Below are 16767 nucleotides of genomic sequence, written 5' to 3'. Positions count from 1 at the left end.
CCCCCTTCTCTGTCTTAATATTTCATTCAATTTGTAATCAAAATGGGCAGGTACTGCATAATTTCTTCAACAGCAAAGCTTTTATTATTGCCTCTTTATCCAGGAGAATATTCTATCATTAAACTACAGTATGTACATGTACATGTACATTGTACATGTACTGTACATGTAGGCCTACTGTAAACCGTTTTAAGTTTCGATTTATGCCCCTCCACCTGGCGCTATGCCTGGCAATGTCTCCCAGCTCGGTAATCAGTGTGTTGACTCACCACTCGGAAACTAGAACAACACTCAAATTTGTCTGTCATCTTGTTTGAAAGTAATCTTTGTGATAGATCTCAATATGTAGTTTATTAATAATTCCTCCAATTTTTCTTCTACTACATGGTGTACCACAAGGTTCTATCCTAGGTCCCCTACTGTTTTTTATTTACATCAATTTTTTTTTTTTTTTTTAAGGCGAAAAATATATAATACACAAGGGTGGTTTATACAACGTTAATTACAGTAAATGTCAAATCGTCTTCACTACGGCCAAATGATGTTTGGAATGCATAGCTGATTTGAAGGACTGATGATGAAACAAAGCGATCTTAAAGATAAACTCCAGTTCTGGTAATGCGATTGCATTGTGAAAGAAAAGGTGTGGAATGGATCAGAAACAGTTGATCATGTACATACATGTACATGTATAGCACTGCAAGGTTCTGGAGTCATCAAAATCATAATAAATTTGGCCAAGTCTTGGTAAAGTAACAAGCGCTGTACACAGAAAGCTATATATGGGACAACACACATGGTGTTGGGGCTAGCACTACCGTACCTTGATTTCCTCGTCTTTCTGGATGCTCATTACTCAGCCAGTATACATTTTCTTCCAAAATTGTTTGACACATGTCATTTATTTGTTATCTTGAACATTCAGTGTAAGTTTCGTTTGATTCTGTGAGAATTAATTTTCCTTTTTTTTACCAGAACTGGAGTTTATCTTTAATTTTCTTTTGATTTAGGCTTATAATACAAAATGTTCACCCCCCCCCCCCTCTTTCCATCCCATCCCTCTCTACCGTATACATTATCACAGTAAAGATTAAGTCAAGCAGTCTGAGCTAATATTTGTGTGATTCTCTTATTTCTCTATACCACATTGCAATCCCTGCTCCAGCCCCTCGATACATAATAAAGCACTCAATCCACCTGCATGTATAGTATGCACACAAGTCATTTCTCTCGCTCTTAATTAGTCCTTAATTAGCAGTGGTCATGCCAAACGACAGACAAAATGGGGGTATTACAGTAACTCGAACGTTGCCATTTCAGTGCTCTGCGTTCGTTCGGAAGGAGCGATTAGTGACCAAAGCAAGTATTGTCAGTGCAGCAGTAAAATGGGAAATTGGGAATTGAGACAGGGAGCTCATGCGTGAAATGGCGAGTCTTTTTATGGCTGAAGTGAAGAGGGGAAATTGATTCCTGAGACGATTAATTGGCAGAAATTAACCGCAATCTGCAGAATCAAGCTTTGTGCTGTGAAGGCTGTGTAAAGATCCTTTTAAAAGCGATTGCTTTGAAGTTGGAAACAACTCTGAAATGTATGGGCGTCTACAATGTACATCATACTGTATGTACAAGTACAGAATGATTTGCATTCGTGTGCAAAATGGGTGTATGACTATGAACACAAATGATTCCCAGTATAATATTCAAAAACTGTAGGAGGCCACACCCCCTGTAATAGTTGTGTTATGTTGTTTTGTTTTGTTTTGCTTTGCCAGGCATTGTGTTGCTGTGTTTTTTTATTTGATTTTTTTTTCTTGGTATTTTTTCTTTACAAAGCTTTATTAGAGCCCCACATGTGCATGTACAATAGACGTTTATTACATGAAATGATACCTCCAATTTTTGTGTGCACCTTCTCCTTTATTTTTTGTTATTTTGGGGGAGAGGGGATGGAGCAGGATTGCACTGTGATCACAATTAAATGCATGACTCTACAGAATAAGTCAGCTTGCAAAACAAGTACAGGCCATTTGAATACAAATTTTTATATTAAGAAGCAATGTCACTAGCATACTATGTACATGTACATGTACAGTGTACATTACATGTATGTTAATGTGACTGTGAATAAAATATGTAGTGTACAGTGTGTACATGTATGTATTGTACATGTTGGTGAAAGACACTATAAACAGTACTTGTACACATTAGGCAGACAAGAAACCTTTCAAGGATCCATTATATAGAGAATAGGAGAACATTATGGGATGCAGACAGACATGCCCATCGGGTTTCAGCTTTCAGCTTTAAAAGGGTTTGTAAGCTGAGAACAATGAGGCAGGAAGCTTCAACACTGATCAATGGCTAGTGGGAACGAGCCATCCATGTAATCCTCTTGTACAAAGTTGTAGAATAGTCCAAACTAACAATAGCTTCATGGAAACACAGCGTATTACATGCCTGAAAAGTAAAAGGCTAACCCTAAGGTGACAAAGTAGGAACAATGCTGCAGGAAGCTACAAAATGTGTATGTTAAACAAAAACAATGGCTAGTGGAAACATGACATAAACCCTGTACAGGTGTTGTGGAAAAGCTTTACATGTAGCTAGGCTCATCTGTCCAGGTCATCAGATTAAAATAAAAGAATAATACACCTGTACTTCATGCAGTATAAAAAGTCACAACTAAAATGTATTTCTTCAAGACTAACAAAGGCTAGTGGAAACATGACCCAATGCACGGTCTGTACAAGGAGGTATTAAAGTAGGAAACCTAAAAGGCAGGGAATAATTTTCCTCAAATTTTTTGATTAGCAATTTCAGCCGATGGATGAATATTTAAAATGAAATTCTGTACATTTCTATGGAAGAAAACTGCTACACAAAAGATATTTTGTATAGCAGTCATGCAAAAATGCATAGCAAATTGCGATGCGATACCAGGAAAATTATTCCCTGAAAGGTGCTTTAATAATACCTTTGTAAGGAATATAAAAGGCAACAATACTCAATGTACATGTAGAATATAGATAGATGTACATATACATGTACAATGTACAGGTACATCCTGTACTGAACATCAATGGACATTATCTCTGCATGCATTCCTGAGAATCGACAGCCTTTGCATTTCAATTAGAGAGTAGTTCACGCAAATTATACATTGTATACATTTTAAAAGTCTAGTGTGAAAACAACCCTCTACTCTTTTACCCTCTGCAGGGGACAGCACTAATGCTGGTGTATGTGACATGTGTATGATTACATGTACTCTACACTGCAGGGGAGACTTGGGAAAAGCGCAAGAAGAAAAACAATTGTTTCTAGAAAGAAAAGGTGAAATAATATAAAAGCAAAGTTGCACTGTGCACACTGCATTTGTAGCACTATACTGTGTATAGCCTTCAGGGGGATGGGGAAGAGGAGGATGTGTACAGAGAGAAGGATGCTTAAAGAGAGGGAGAGAGAGAGGGAGGGAGAGAGAGAAGGATGCTATAAGAGAGGGAGAGAGAGAGAGAGAGTGGGGGGGGGGGTGGGAGAGGGGTATTACCATAAGCCTTCATATTTAGATATGTACAGTTAAATTATTCATACCTGTACCAAGTTGTGCAATTTTTCAGTACTGTACAGTATGTGAAAAGATGTTTTGTCCTGATTTTTGTTTCTTGAGAATTTGAGAGAGAGGGAGACTCAGAGGGAGAAAGTGAGAGATGGAGAGAGACAGAGATTAGAAGATGGCAAGAGACAGAAAGAGAAAGAGACATCAAAGTGGATTCTAGGCTAATTATTGCAATGGGCTATGGCTTAGAATAATATCCAAGCCCGGCTTCCAACGGACCCCACGGAGGAGAGACGAACAGTGAGAAACGTGGCATGAATCGCTAACGTGGGCCTGTTTTCACTAGCTCGAGCTAGCAAATTATCCCACTACTTGCAGTTTTGAAACTGACTTGATTTTAATAATCTTTAAGCTATTTGGCAAATGGAGACAAAAGGAACCCAAATTCTAGCTTTATTGCCCCTAAAACGTTCATCAGCTCTGTGCATGCATTTTTTGTACAGAACTTGTACACATTGGCCCAAATTCACAAAGGAGGTTTGTCAACAAACCTACTGTAGGTTTACGTCATATGATGCGTTTTGATGCGTTTCAGACCAAGGTTAAGACAAACCTTGGTCTGAAACATGTTAATTAGCGTCATATGACGCACATAAACCTAGGTTTGTCGACAAACCTCCTTTGTGAATTCAGGTCTGTAAGTCTTGGGGGTATCAGTCTTCCCTTGAAGAACACCTGAAGAAAACCACAACAAATGTTATCGATCCAGCGCCGCCCTCCATCTGACCAGAGAGCGCAAGCACAAAACTCACACTTCGGCCCAAAAAAATAGAGTCGATGAAAATGCAGATCTGCAAACTTCAGGCTAAAACAATCAGTTCGTTATTTGGTCAGCTTGAGATAATGAAAACCCACCTAGTATTAGGCACGAAGGGGTCCATCCATTATACAGTAATCTCCCTGGATTATACATGTATCGTACAGTCAGTAGGCTCTTCACTACAGGTCGAGATGCTAATCGCATGTCAGAATGAGAAATACAGCGGCTACATGTACACCTTTCTGATATTTAATTACAAGTGCCCTGAATCTGTCATGTACATGTAGCAACCTGGGTAATATTGTGGATGGACTTGAATTTACCTTGTTTTTGAGGCCTCTAAAAAAGGCTAAAGGCCGATTTCCATGAATTCTATCTGCCCCTGTACATGTAGGCTTTGAGTGGGATTCTTAGCACTTAGAGTGTTCTTTACTAGTACTTGCAAGTTTGAAATTGATTTCATGGTAATCACATTTCAATCAATCTGCTACATTAAACATGCATAAACATGTACACATGTGTGCGTGTAGGCCTCCATTGTTCATGTACAAGTACTGTACATGTACATTATGTCCATATTTCTGTTTTTATTTTTGTCATTTACATGTATTGCATCTCCTGCCCTTTCTGCCACCCCCCCCCCCCCCCACACTTCCTTTCTCTCTCTCTCTCTCTCTCTCTGTTGCTCTAACATTATTTCTTTATCTCTCTCTCTCTCTCTCTCTGTGTATCTTGCCCCCTCTACATCACATTTCCTTTTTCATCCATACTCATTTATTAATCTCTATTTCTCACTCACAAACAAACGTACAATGAAACAAGAACAGCAATCAATTCAAATTACAAGCAATACCTTTCCCATCCAAACCTAATGCAAAATGCAAATACAGCGTCCGAACTGAAACGGCTATGAACAAAGGACGCTACATTCGTCATTACTTATCAATGAAGTTGACAATTTCACGCAGACATCGTCATCACGTTGCCGCTCCAGTGAGCGAATCCATGCGTCTTAATTGCAGATTACCCCGAGGGCGATATATAACGGAGCAGCAGGACCGCTAAATTTATTATTTTGGCATGACTAACGCAACAGTTTTTGAAGCCCCCTTGCTTGCCATGGTGTTTGAGTGAGGTGGCCTTGCCTCTGTTGCTCCACTCATTTGTTCCTGAATGGTTCACCAGCCTCCCATACAATCTGATTGGAGAAATCACCCCTTTCACAATAAAAAAATTATAATTCATACATGTACATGTACATGTAGTAGTGTACAATATTTATCCTTGTACAAATGTAAATTTAGGCCTTCCTGTAATCATTGAATTGCAGATTACCGGTACAGATTTGCATTGTTTACAGGTGCATTTAAACATAAAACATAGACTTCCTTCTCACCCCTCCGTCCTCAAAGTTCAAACAGAAGTTCAGAGTTCAGTACAGAATGTCTTGACTAAAATGTACAATGTAATGTACATACTGTATGTACAACCATGGGCGTAAATCTGTAATTGATACCTATTGTTCCGGGGGATGATCTATTCATTCCCCCCCCCCCCGAACAATAGGTATTACGTAAGGATTGACGCCCATGTGTACAACTGTACATGTATATGTACACCTGTACGTGTACATGTACAGTGTACATGTACACTGTATGTACAGTCTGATACAGTGCTTGCCTACATGTACTGTATTGTACACTGAAGACTTTTCAATTGTAGGCTGGCCAACAACATTTACAAATTTACAAATGTTGTATACATGTACATGTACATTGTACATTGTACCACTCTCCAGTCTCCACTCATGTGAAGTAGAAACAAATTCCTTGAATGATATGTAATGGCAGCCTTGCTAAAGCCAGGGTAATAATCGTGGAGCGCCAAGAGTGTCAAATTTGACAGACATGAGGGCTTTATACAAGAACACACTTTTATTATTATTATTATCATTTAAAGGCCTACACTGTTCATCATCATGGAAAAGGCTACACGTCTGTTTACCATGGACTATTTGGACATGATAAAGGAAAAAATTAATGACCATCGAAAGGTGGCAACAACAGTCAACAGCAAACTGATGGTGTAGGCTTACATGTAATTGAATCATTTCCAATTATTTGAGATATTACTGTCCCTTGTGAATGGTTTCCGTTGTATTAAGTTCTTCCTTTTCCATTTGTCAAGGATATACTGTACACAGAAGCTCATTGAGTCTCAAGTATCTCAGGAATTCATTTCCTTGTTGATCAGAATCTCCAGACAGGAAATGCAAATATGTACATTACAATTGTACTTGTGTGCATAAAATGTAATATGCCGGATGCATGCCATACACATTATGGTCCATTAGCAGGAATCCAGAATTTTAATTTGTGTACCAACAGTAGGGGTGCTGGTGCGAAAATGAGGATCGTCCGCATAAACGAGGATATCCTCGTAAATGCAGACAAAATCTCACCAATAGTAACGATTAACCGCTTTTCGGCGCTCCTTATTTTTTTAGGATGTGTCTGTCCTCATTTACGAAGACGATCCTCGTTTATGTGAACGATCCTTATTCTCGGACCAGCACCCCTTCTGATGATACATGTAATTGTATAAAGAGAAAAGTTACCGGTAAGGCCTATACAAAAAAATGTTTACTTCTTGCTCTTTTTGAAAGTAGGACGAGGCCTTTTTTCTTTTTTTCTTTTTTCAAAATGGCCGCTCGGTAAATTTTCCCCGACCCCCTGGATAGCCAGTCAAGCTATTTTTCAAGATGGCCACACGCATTTATGTTGTTTTTTTGTTTTTTTTATTTCAGAAAAATACCATTTTAGTGGTATGTTTTTCATGTGTTTTTTTCCATTTAAAAAAAAAGGAAGAAAAAAAATTGAAAAAATGAAGGAAAAAACAAATTTGCTCTCAGCCATAAATAACAGTTATTGTTACTTGTTATTGATAATAACAAAATTTGTAAAAGAGGGCCCACTTGTAGGTATTATACCGGTAACTACATGTACATTCACCTTTAGTCTTGGGGTCAAAACAAGTACACTGAACAAGTATCAAAAGTTCAAATCACAATCCTATCTGATTGCTGTTCCAAACAAAAAACAAACAAAACATTGCTCACCAAATCTGTGAGAGTACAAAAATACGAAAACAAACATGAAAAACAATGACCTGGGACAGGTCACCAATGGAATAATAAGAAAAGAGCCTTGAACGTTTCATACAGTATATTCACAGTATGAAATCTCAGAGGAATGTCATTGTTTGTGTAGGCATTGTGTAGTCATAATAGATACTTCCTACTGAAATATGTACATGTGTGGGTGTGCACGGAATGGGTACTGTTACAGACGGCATGTACAAATGTACCCAGATGGTCTTCATTACAAAGTTCACAGAACTTTGCAGCGTTGTTTGGGTTCACAAGCAGGGTATGATAGTATGAAGAGTACATTTCAGGTATCAAATTGTTGCACCTCAATCTCTGCCACTCCTCCCGTATCCCTCGCTGCCTCTCCCCCCCCCCCCCCCCCCTTCACACTTTCTCTTTATCTCTCTCAGTCTTTCTCTCTCACACTTCACTCCCTAAAAATAAATGTACAAGCACAGTACAAGTACTGTACATGCAGACATCAAGAAAGGATCTTACCCCAATTTTCAGGGTTTCAGAACTTACATTGACTATAATAAAGATCTTGAATATCGTCTTGCAAAAAAGAAAAACAAACTGCCCTTGCACTTTTAAAAATGGAAGTTTGTCTAATAATCCTGTTTTATAATGTTGTAAATGTTGTAAATTTACTTTTCGTGAGGTTTTGATCTGCGTTTTACTGCTTTTTTTTTAATGTTTTTATAATAACTTGTAAATATTGTGATTGTTTTTTATTGTTCAATAAAACACATAAAGAAAAAAAAAGAAGAGAAAAAAAAAGGATCTTACTCATGCCCTTGGCGGTGGTTCTCACATCCATACAACGTACAGTAGGTTCCTATACTGTACATAATCCAATGAGTAGTGAGTAGTGGGTTTCCCCCTCCTCTCTCTCTCTCTCTCTCTCTCCCCCCCCCCCCCCCCCCCTTTCTCTCGCCCTCTCTCTCCTTCCCCTCTTTCTCTCGCCCTCTCCCTCCCTCTTTCTCTCTCTCTCTTCCTCCCTCTCTCTCTTTCATCTTCTAACATACAAAAAAGAATGGAAGAAAGACTTACACTTTTGCGCTGGAGGGGGGTTCCCATGCCAGCTCCCCGGTCCTCAGGTTGCCGTACATGGGCCGCTGTGTCTTGGGTTCGATGATCTCCACCCATTCTACCCTGTAAACATAAAAACAACAAAACAAACCAATATCAACAACAAGGAAATTCTAGTTTACGTCATTGTGTTCCAAACAGCCATTTGAGAAATCCTCCACCCTAATACATGTAGTACCCGATAAAAAGATAAGCAACAAAGTAAATCAATATTAAAAAACATAGAGGAAATTAGTCTAAAACAGCCCTCTACCCATTCTACCTTGTAAAACAAATATAAAACATAAAACAAACAAATAAACATAAACATAAACTATGAGGAAATTGTAGTTTGTATGATGTCCCAAACAGCCCTTCAAGAAATTCTCCGCATATATATACACAATGTATAGGTACACTACAATGTACCGGTATGTACAGTACAAACTGTACAAAATGTATTTCAAATTCATGCACAGAGTTAAAAAGGTTGGGGGTAAAAAAAAGGGTAATAAAAGGTAAAAAAAGGGTAAAAAGGGTAAAAAATTGGTCAACAATTCACTCAAACAAGAACAATCAAGGACGTGCAGGTGTGCAAATGTATACACAAGTCATCCATTTTGTTTTTCATTCTTGTTTTGTGCATGTTGCTTTATTCATGTACATGTACACATGTACTTGCTATCATTGGAAGTTATTCTTGGAAACAACTACCTTGAAGTAATTCTTAAATTACAGACACTTGTGAAGCTCTTCAGGCAGGCAGCAGTATTTGGGGTAATTTCCTGAAAAGTCAACATTCCTGAAAGTCTTCCTCAATCACTTTCCGCCACTGATTGAGTTTTTAATAGGTGGCTTCCATACAGTACACACCTTGGAAGTCTCGCTCAGAAATGGCGTGGAAAACTGCCACAAAAAAGCATACATGTTTTGTTTGTACAGTTACATGTACACCCTGTACATTGTGTATTACATGAATGGCAACTGCCTTCGACAAAACCTTTGTTGCTTTCATTCACTGCGCTACAAATAATACTGTTGCATTAAAGTAAGGCTGCGACAAGTAGTAGTCGAATACTCGAGTACCCGCATGGTTGACAACTATTCGAGTACGATTTCTCGTACTCGAATATTCGGCCGTAAAAAAAAAAAAAAAAAAAAAAAAATAAAAAATTCCCGGTCACCTGGCACTGTCCAGGCCAACGCTTAGCTGTGCCAGGGAGAGTGGCGGCCGATGGCATGGTACCGTCGGTAAAAATATTTCCCAACTCAAGCACTGTCAAACTCACCACTCAGAAACTGGGACCAAATGTCCGGATTTCTGTTTGGACTTGAAGGAAATGGATTATTCTGCCATCTTTGGTTTTTAAAACAGCATTGTTTACTGTTATTATTATTAAATCGGCACCTTCAACTGCAGCTCGAAGTAAAATTGCATGCGTTTTCGGCGATGGACTTGGGATACTGCTCCAGTGGTATGGTGGTGGCAACAAAAAAATCAAAAATCAAAACAAAAAAAATGATAAAAAAATGATAAAAAAATATTTTTAATTTTTTTTTAAAATTAAAAAAAACATGGCGTCCGAATATTTGAATATTCGCTTGTAAGCCTGGGAGTGTACTCGGGTACCTTATTACACTGTTGTGCACAGCCGTAATTGTTACTATTATTATTATTATTATTATTATTATCAAATAAGCGCCTTCAACTGCAACTCGAAGTAAAACCGCATGAGTTTTCGGAGACGGGCCTGGGATACTTTTACCCTACATGTTTAAAGGAGGCGGATTTGGCAAAACTTTGGCTCAGTCAATAAAGCCTCTGCCTGTCGAACCAAAGATCCCGGGTTCAAATCTCGCCCAGGCTTATGACTGAAGCCTTTGTTGTGGTTTGGACCAAGTGGACGCACGGCGCACGCCTCCCTAATTTATAGCTGATCCAACAAATAGGGGGAAGGGTATTTTAAACTGTTGGGGCGAGTAATCTCTTGGGGCTAGCGAGAAAATAAGTGCATAGATCTTTTCCTTACGTCTAGCCGGACATAAATGTAAGCCCGGGGGCATGGTTCAGGAAAGTGGAAAATGTTGGAGCTAGAATGCAAACAACATTTCAATCACTGTTTTGACCAAGATATTTTTAGAATTTTGGGGGTGCTGCCCTTTGGGGAATATGGAGAAAAACCTGCTTTTTCACATGACACCTCATTTATTGAGTTTCACCTTCAGGATCACGAGCCCTAAAGGTTTGAATTTCAATTTGTTCATAAAATCATTGACCAATTTTGCATGATCTCGCAGTGCACGTACAGTGTAGACTGCATAGGGATGCGTGCAATCTCTATGGGAAGGATTTTAGTACACGACATCGGGTGCGCGATCAGACACCCCAATTCAAGTATGAGAAATCGTACTCGAGTAGTTGTCAACAGTGCTAGTACTCGACGCAGCCTTTAACATACATTGTAGGCAGGATAGAGATTCTACATGTAGTTCAAGACAGTATGGTTCAGTTGTACATGTTCATGTACATGTATACAGTATGTATAGGGACACTGACTTTCCGCGATCACGGAAAACTGCGGAAAACCCCTTTCACCTCAAAACTTTTCATTTTTTAAGAAGAAAATCGTAAAACTTACACTATTTTGTGATTTGTTATGCAGTGATAAAATATTGGGCATAAAATCATGCTAATAACTCCGAATATTTAGCGATATTGGTCAGGTTCTTAAAGTGACTCGGTAACATTGTTGAAGGTTGATGAAAAAAATTGCTGAATTTTTGTATAAAATGTTACTTACTATATTCCTTCTACTATACTAACCCTCTGACATGCAAAAATCCTGAACAAATTCTCAAACCACAAAGATATCTATGGTTTTCTTTGAAGGCGTCGATATGAGGCACCCTCAAGCAGTGATTAACAGTAAATTCTCCCAACCGTTTTTCCATGACAAAAATACATAAAACAGGCTATAAAAATCTGTCAACACTTAACTGTCTGGAATGGAATGTAGAGCCATTTTATTGCTTTGTGACGATTTACATTCACCTAAAATGTAATTAAATTGTCCTTGTCTTGATGCTGAACAAGCTTTGACAAGTAGCAGAATAGAAGTAGAATGATATAGTTGGGAGAATTAAGGAATCGATCAGTTTTTCCCCAATTGTTACCATGAATAATGATCCGTTTTCACTCAAATTTTCAGATTATCTTTAATTGTACATCTAGCATTGAAGTCACTACCTTAGCACCACTATCTCTCATCTGACCAATGTCACAAAGTCCCTTTAAGAGACAGAGCGCTGCAATTTTGATTCGCTGGACCAATAGAGATCGTGACACAAAACATGGTACAAATAGCAGCGAATCGATGCTATTATGCCAGCTACATGTAGGCGCCTAGTATTACGTAGACGTAATACTAGGCACACACACGGCAGCAGCGGGCGCTAAGTGCGGCGAGATTGTACACACGCTGTTGTACAGTTTATGTATGTGCGCCAAAAATCGATCGATCGCTGACATGATAGCCAAGCCTGAAATGTTTTCGTTGACGTTGGTACTACTCAGTCTGTATCTTTATCGTTCCGTCAGGAATGTGTCGTGTTCTGACACAATCCGCTAACTTTAGTCTGCTTGTCTAAGTTCGAATTTGAAGTTGGTAAAGGTAAACATTTGATAATTTTTTGTATATTTTCACTAGCATTTTGCATTAAGTTTATCCAGTCCCGTCCGTATGTTTTTGAGTGGTTATCAGTGGCAAAACGGAATTTCACAGAATTCCAGATTTTCTGAAAAGGAAAAGGTCACTTTTTAAAACGGAAAATCAGTGTCCCTACATGTACATACTATGTAGAAAACTAGATCTGCTCCACACACACACTCGCACTCACACTGACACAGGCACAGCTCATTCTAATTCAACTAGGCCTAGATCTAATTGGCTCCAAATTTGCTTTTATTTGCTGGATGATAGAGTGGCACTAACTTTATGTTATCGTGCCTGGAGAGTGGAGAAGAGAGTAATTTTACCTTTTATTCTAAATTAATTCTCAAAATATAGTCTAGATCTAGAGATGGAACTCTTTCCTAAATCCCCCCCCCCCCCCCCCCCCCTTCTAAATTCCACTTCATCAATGCTGAAAATTCACTGGAACTTGGAAGGACCAGAGTCTAGAGTTAGTAAGGAGTGATATTTATAGTTTTGATACCAAGTCAAAATGAATTGAAAATGGACCCTATAACTACAAGTGAATTCAATTTGATGATAGAGGATGAAAACAGAATGAGAGCATAATTATGAAACAGAGGATGCTGAATTATTACGTTTAGAATCTACTCGCAAGAGCAAGATTCCAACTCACATCATCACCACTGCAATGCCACTGCACTGGAAATTGAAATTGAATCTCAACGAAGATCGCGAACGAAAATGAATTGATGAAAACGGTTCTCTAGAAACCTTATCATACAGTCAAAATATTACGAAAATCATTTCATTCCTTACCTATCGGTCATGGCTTCTCGTGACGATGTTAAAATCCCAGTATTTATCCTATTTAAGGGGTCACTTTGTCCGAAATTATTGAGAGAAAGAGATCATTTTGGACGCCAGTGAAGCTTCCGCCATGTTATTATGGAGATTAACAATATTGGCCATCAGAAACCGTAGATGGAGATATAGCACTTTTTGAATGTTTGCTTTATTTACGTGTGGAAGTACACGCCCACTTGTGTACGAGCTATGTACAGCATTGTATTTTGCTATTATTTCAAGATCTATAGACCTCTAGCCTCTAGGCCTATAGTTTTCGTAATGAGCATAGGCCTAAGGTTCACACTGTATGTGTTTATGAGTAAAAGATCTATTATAAAACGGTTTATATCAGTTACCAATCGCATCTTTTCATAGTTTGTCTACAAAGGAAAGACAAAAAGAAAAAATCTTTTCAGGAAAATATTTTGTAGAGAGAAAGAGAGAGGGAAATAATTCAAAGCTAGATTCCAGTGATAGCCTAATAATGACAGGAAGAAAGAAGAGGGAAAACAAAGAAAAAAAGCGAAAGAGTGATAGAAAAGATGAGGAGGAGTAGGAGGAGTAACAGAGGGAGGTACGCCTAAATAATCATCGGCTTTGCTCACCGGCAAAATGAGCATTTTTTTTAATCAAAATATATGGGCATTTTCCTAAATGACTTCGAGGTTTCTTTCCATTGTTCTTCTCCTTCTTTTGACCTTCATCTTCCCCTCCTCCTTCTTTTAATAGCTTCTTCCTTTTGTTTTTCTCCTCTCTCTTATTTACATATTTCTTTGGCTTCTTCTTCTTCTTCTTCTTCTTCTTCTTCTTCTCCTTCTTCTTCTTCTTCTCCTTCTTCTTCATCTTCTTCCTCTTCTTCTTCTTCTTCTTCTTCTTCTTCTTCTTCTCTTTCTTCTTCTTCTTCTTCTCCTTCTTCTTCTTCTTCTTCCTCTTCTTCTTCTTACTCTTCTTCTTCTTCTTCTTCTTCTTCTTCTTCTTCTTCTTCTTCTTTCTCTTCTTCTTCTTCTTACTCTTCTTCTTCTTCTTCTTCTTCTTCTTCTTCTTCCTCTTCTTCTTCTTCTTCTTCTTCTTCTTCTTCTTCTTCTTCTTCTTCTTCTTCTTTCCCTTCTTCTTCTTCTGCTCTAGCTTCCCCTAGCTTTTTTGTCACATAGCTATACAGTAATATGACGCGTGACAATGCTCTAAATTATAATGTTTTTTTTTTTTTTTTAGCTACATGACTGAGGGACAAACACGGAGAAACATGTTTTGCGCAAGGGATTCTTCTTAATCTGTAATGTATTTAGCTCTCAGAAGAAGTTGAAATCGTTGCATGTTGTTTTTTTCTTGAGCAGAGAAGAAGAAACAGCAAATTATTACGCTGATTCGGTTAAGAAAGGAGTGATATATAGCTATACACAAAACAACAAACTCTTGGCTTCATTTCAGATTCCATCTTGGTTCTTTTCGGTGCACTCCTCCGGAGGCAATATAATAAGGAACATCGCTTTCTTTGAGACTTCACATACTTCTAATGATCTAACATGGTAAGTATTTTGTATATCTATGTATATTTCACGTTATTTTCCACATCTTTCTCATGATAGAAACAACAGCTAAGTCTTATATATTTCCATTTAGTGAAATGTTACTAACCTTATACATAATTATTATCTCATTGAACTATGTATCATAACTGGAGATCAGCCTGTAGGTCCCGTGACCAATCTCTGGAAACAAAGGTTCGAAAGTGGTTTTGTGTTCCCTGATGAAAACTGAACAATTTTGACTTAGGCTGCCCCCTTGAAAATCCCGGGCATTTTCGTGAGGGGTCAACAAAGGTCAAACAGGAATAGAAATTCAAGTATATTGGAATCGTATCGATATGCATATCGAATTACTCGTCTGGTCATGGAAGTAATTATGTTTTGATTTCTTGTGGAGAGGTAAAGATAAAATTAAAAGAAGTACAATGATTTTAGACTATCAGCAGGGTGGGCTCAAAATGATGAACTTTAGGTTGTAAAAGCACAAAGAATAATGTGGATAAAAAGGCTTGTAACAGGAACTCATGATATCAAATGGAAACAATACTTTTAATATTCAATGAGACCGATAGGAGGTAATTTAATATTTTATTGCAATTATTGGAGAGATACAGTGAAACTCATGTTACCTTCCTTTTATCAGAATCTTCTGAAAGTATGGATATATATGAAAGAATATGTTAAAACAGAAGAGAGATACAAAGGGAATGAAATATTGTATAATAATAATTTTATTCAACTAGATGGTCAAACCTTATTTGAGGAAACTTTGTTTTTAAAAAATATATATCGACTTCATCACATTTGTGATGAAAATGGAGAATTGAAACCTAAAGCTCATTTTATAATGTTAGGTTTAAGCAGAGTGGAAATTGATAAAGTAAACAAAATTTATAAAGTAGCCCTTTATGAATGGAAACAAAATTTTCAACCTTTAAGAAAGTCAATTCACACTGGCTTTAGTTTAGAATTTATTTTATCAAAGAAGTGTTTACATTTGAAGATTTAACTGGAAAAATGTTATATAAGAGTCAAATTTAAAAAAATGTAGAAACAAACTCGGCAGGCGGCAATTTAATGACGCTTTACAATATTCCAAGAAAAGAAGTAGAAAAGATATATGTTTCAACCAAGGATGTGTACCTTAAGTAGTAAACTGCGAGAATTTCAGTTCAAACTATTGCATAATATTTTATATACAAATCATCATTTACATAGATTCAGGTTCCATGAAAATGGTTTGTGCTCATTTTGCAAAAATTTTGAAGAAACTTATCAACATGTATTCTTTGAATGTAATACAATAACGGAAGTCTGGGGGAAATGTGGAGATAGACATAATTTACCAATTCTGAAGATATTATCCTGGAAAACAATTCATATAGGAATAGATGACTCTACTTTTAAAACAGAGCAATTATTGAACCACATTTTGATTTTGATTAAAGATATGATTTTCCACAGTAGAGAGAAGGGAAACCCTCCAAAAGCAAAAGAAATAGAATATAGATTGTTGGAAAATAGAAATGAAGAGAAAAAAACTTTCATTGGAAAGAGACACATGCACTTTCAATTCTTTTAAGGAAATGGGAAGCTTGGAAAGTTTAGAATAAATGTTTTCAGTTTTAATTTTCTCAATATACAACTTCCTGACCCTCCTCTCTTCTCTATTTTTTTTTTTTTTTTTGGTATTCTTTGTTGTCTTCTTTTCTTTTTCTTTTACTTTTGTTTATTTGTTCGTTCTATGTTGATGTGTGTTTTGTATACTGTTGTACTTGTTATGTGTTTAAATGTTGTGTGGGGCGGGGGGTAGTAGGTGTTTTCTAGCTCTTTCTCTTTATATATATATATATTTTTGTCTCTAAAGGAAATTGAAGAGGAATATAGGTTTACTGAATATTGTGGAAAAGAAATAATTTGAGATTTATAATCAAACTGGTCGAGAAAATAGTTGTTTTTTTTTTGTGGTGAAACTATAATTTTGTTTATATGAATATTTTTCATCTGTAAATGTGTAACTTTTGTATGTAAATGTAAAAGTTCATTGGCAAATTTATTAAGACCTATGTTAAAATTATGTACATTTTTGGAATCTTCATGTCCAG

At 37.3% G+C, this 16767-nt stretch overlaps 1 protein-coding gene across 4 annotated transcripts in view; it reads right to left on the bottom strand.

Moving 5' to 3' along the window:
- LOC593776 overlaps positions 1-13254 on the bottom strand; it is an 81381-nt gene extending 68127 nt beyond the window's left edge. For all 4 annotated transcript variants that reach the window (XM_030993269.1, XM_011666246.2, XM_030993270.1 and 1 more), the window contains exons 1-2: positions 13107-13254; positions 8578-8679 (exon numbers count right to left, since the gene is read on the bottom strand). In XM_030993269.1, the coding sequence (XP_030849129.1) occupies positions 8578-8679; positions 13107-13117 (113 nt within the window). In that variant the 5' untranslated portion in view covers positions 13118-13254. The remainder of the gene's footprint in view (positions 1-8577; positions 8680-13106) is intronic.
- Positions 13255-16767: the final 3513 nt, after the last annotated feature.

This window comes from Strongylocentrotus purpuratus, unplaced genomic scaffold, assembly GCF_000002235.5.
Source record: "Strongylocentrotus purpuratus isolate Spur 01 unplaced genomic scaffold, Spur_5.0 spur5_scaffold_20, whole genome shotgun sequence".
In the NCBI taxonomy this organism is placed as follows: Eukaryota; Metazoa; Echinodermata; class Echinoidea; order Camarodonta; family Strongylocentrotidae; genus Strongylocentrotus; species Strongylocentrotus purpuratus.
This window is presented reverse-complemented; position numbering and strand designations above follow the sequence as displayed.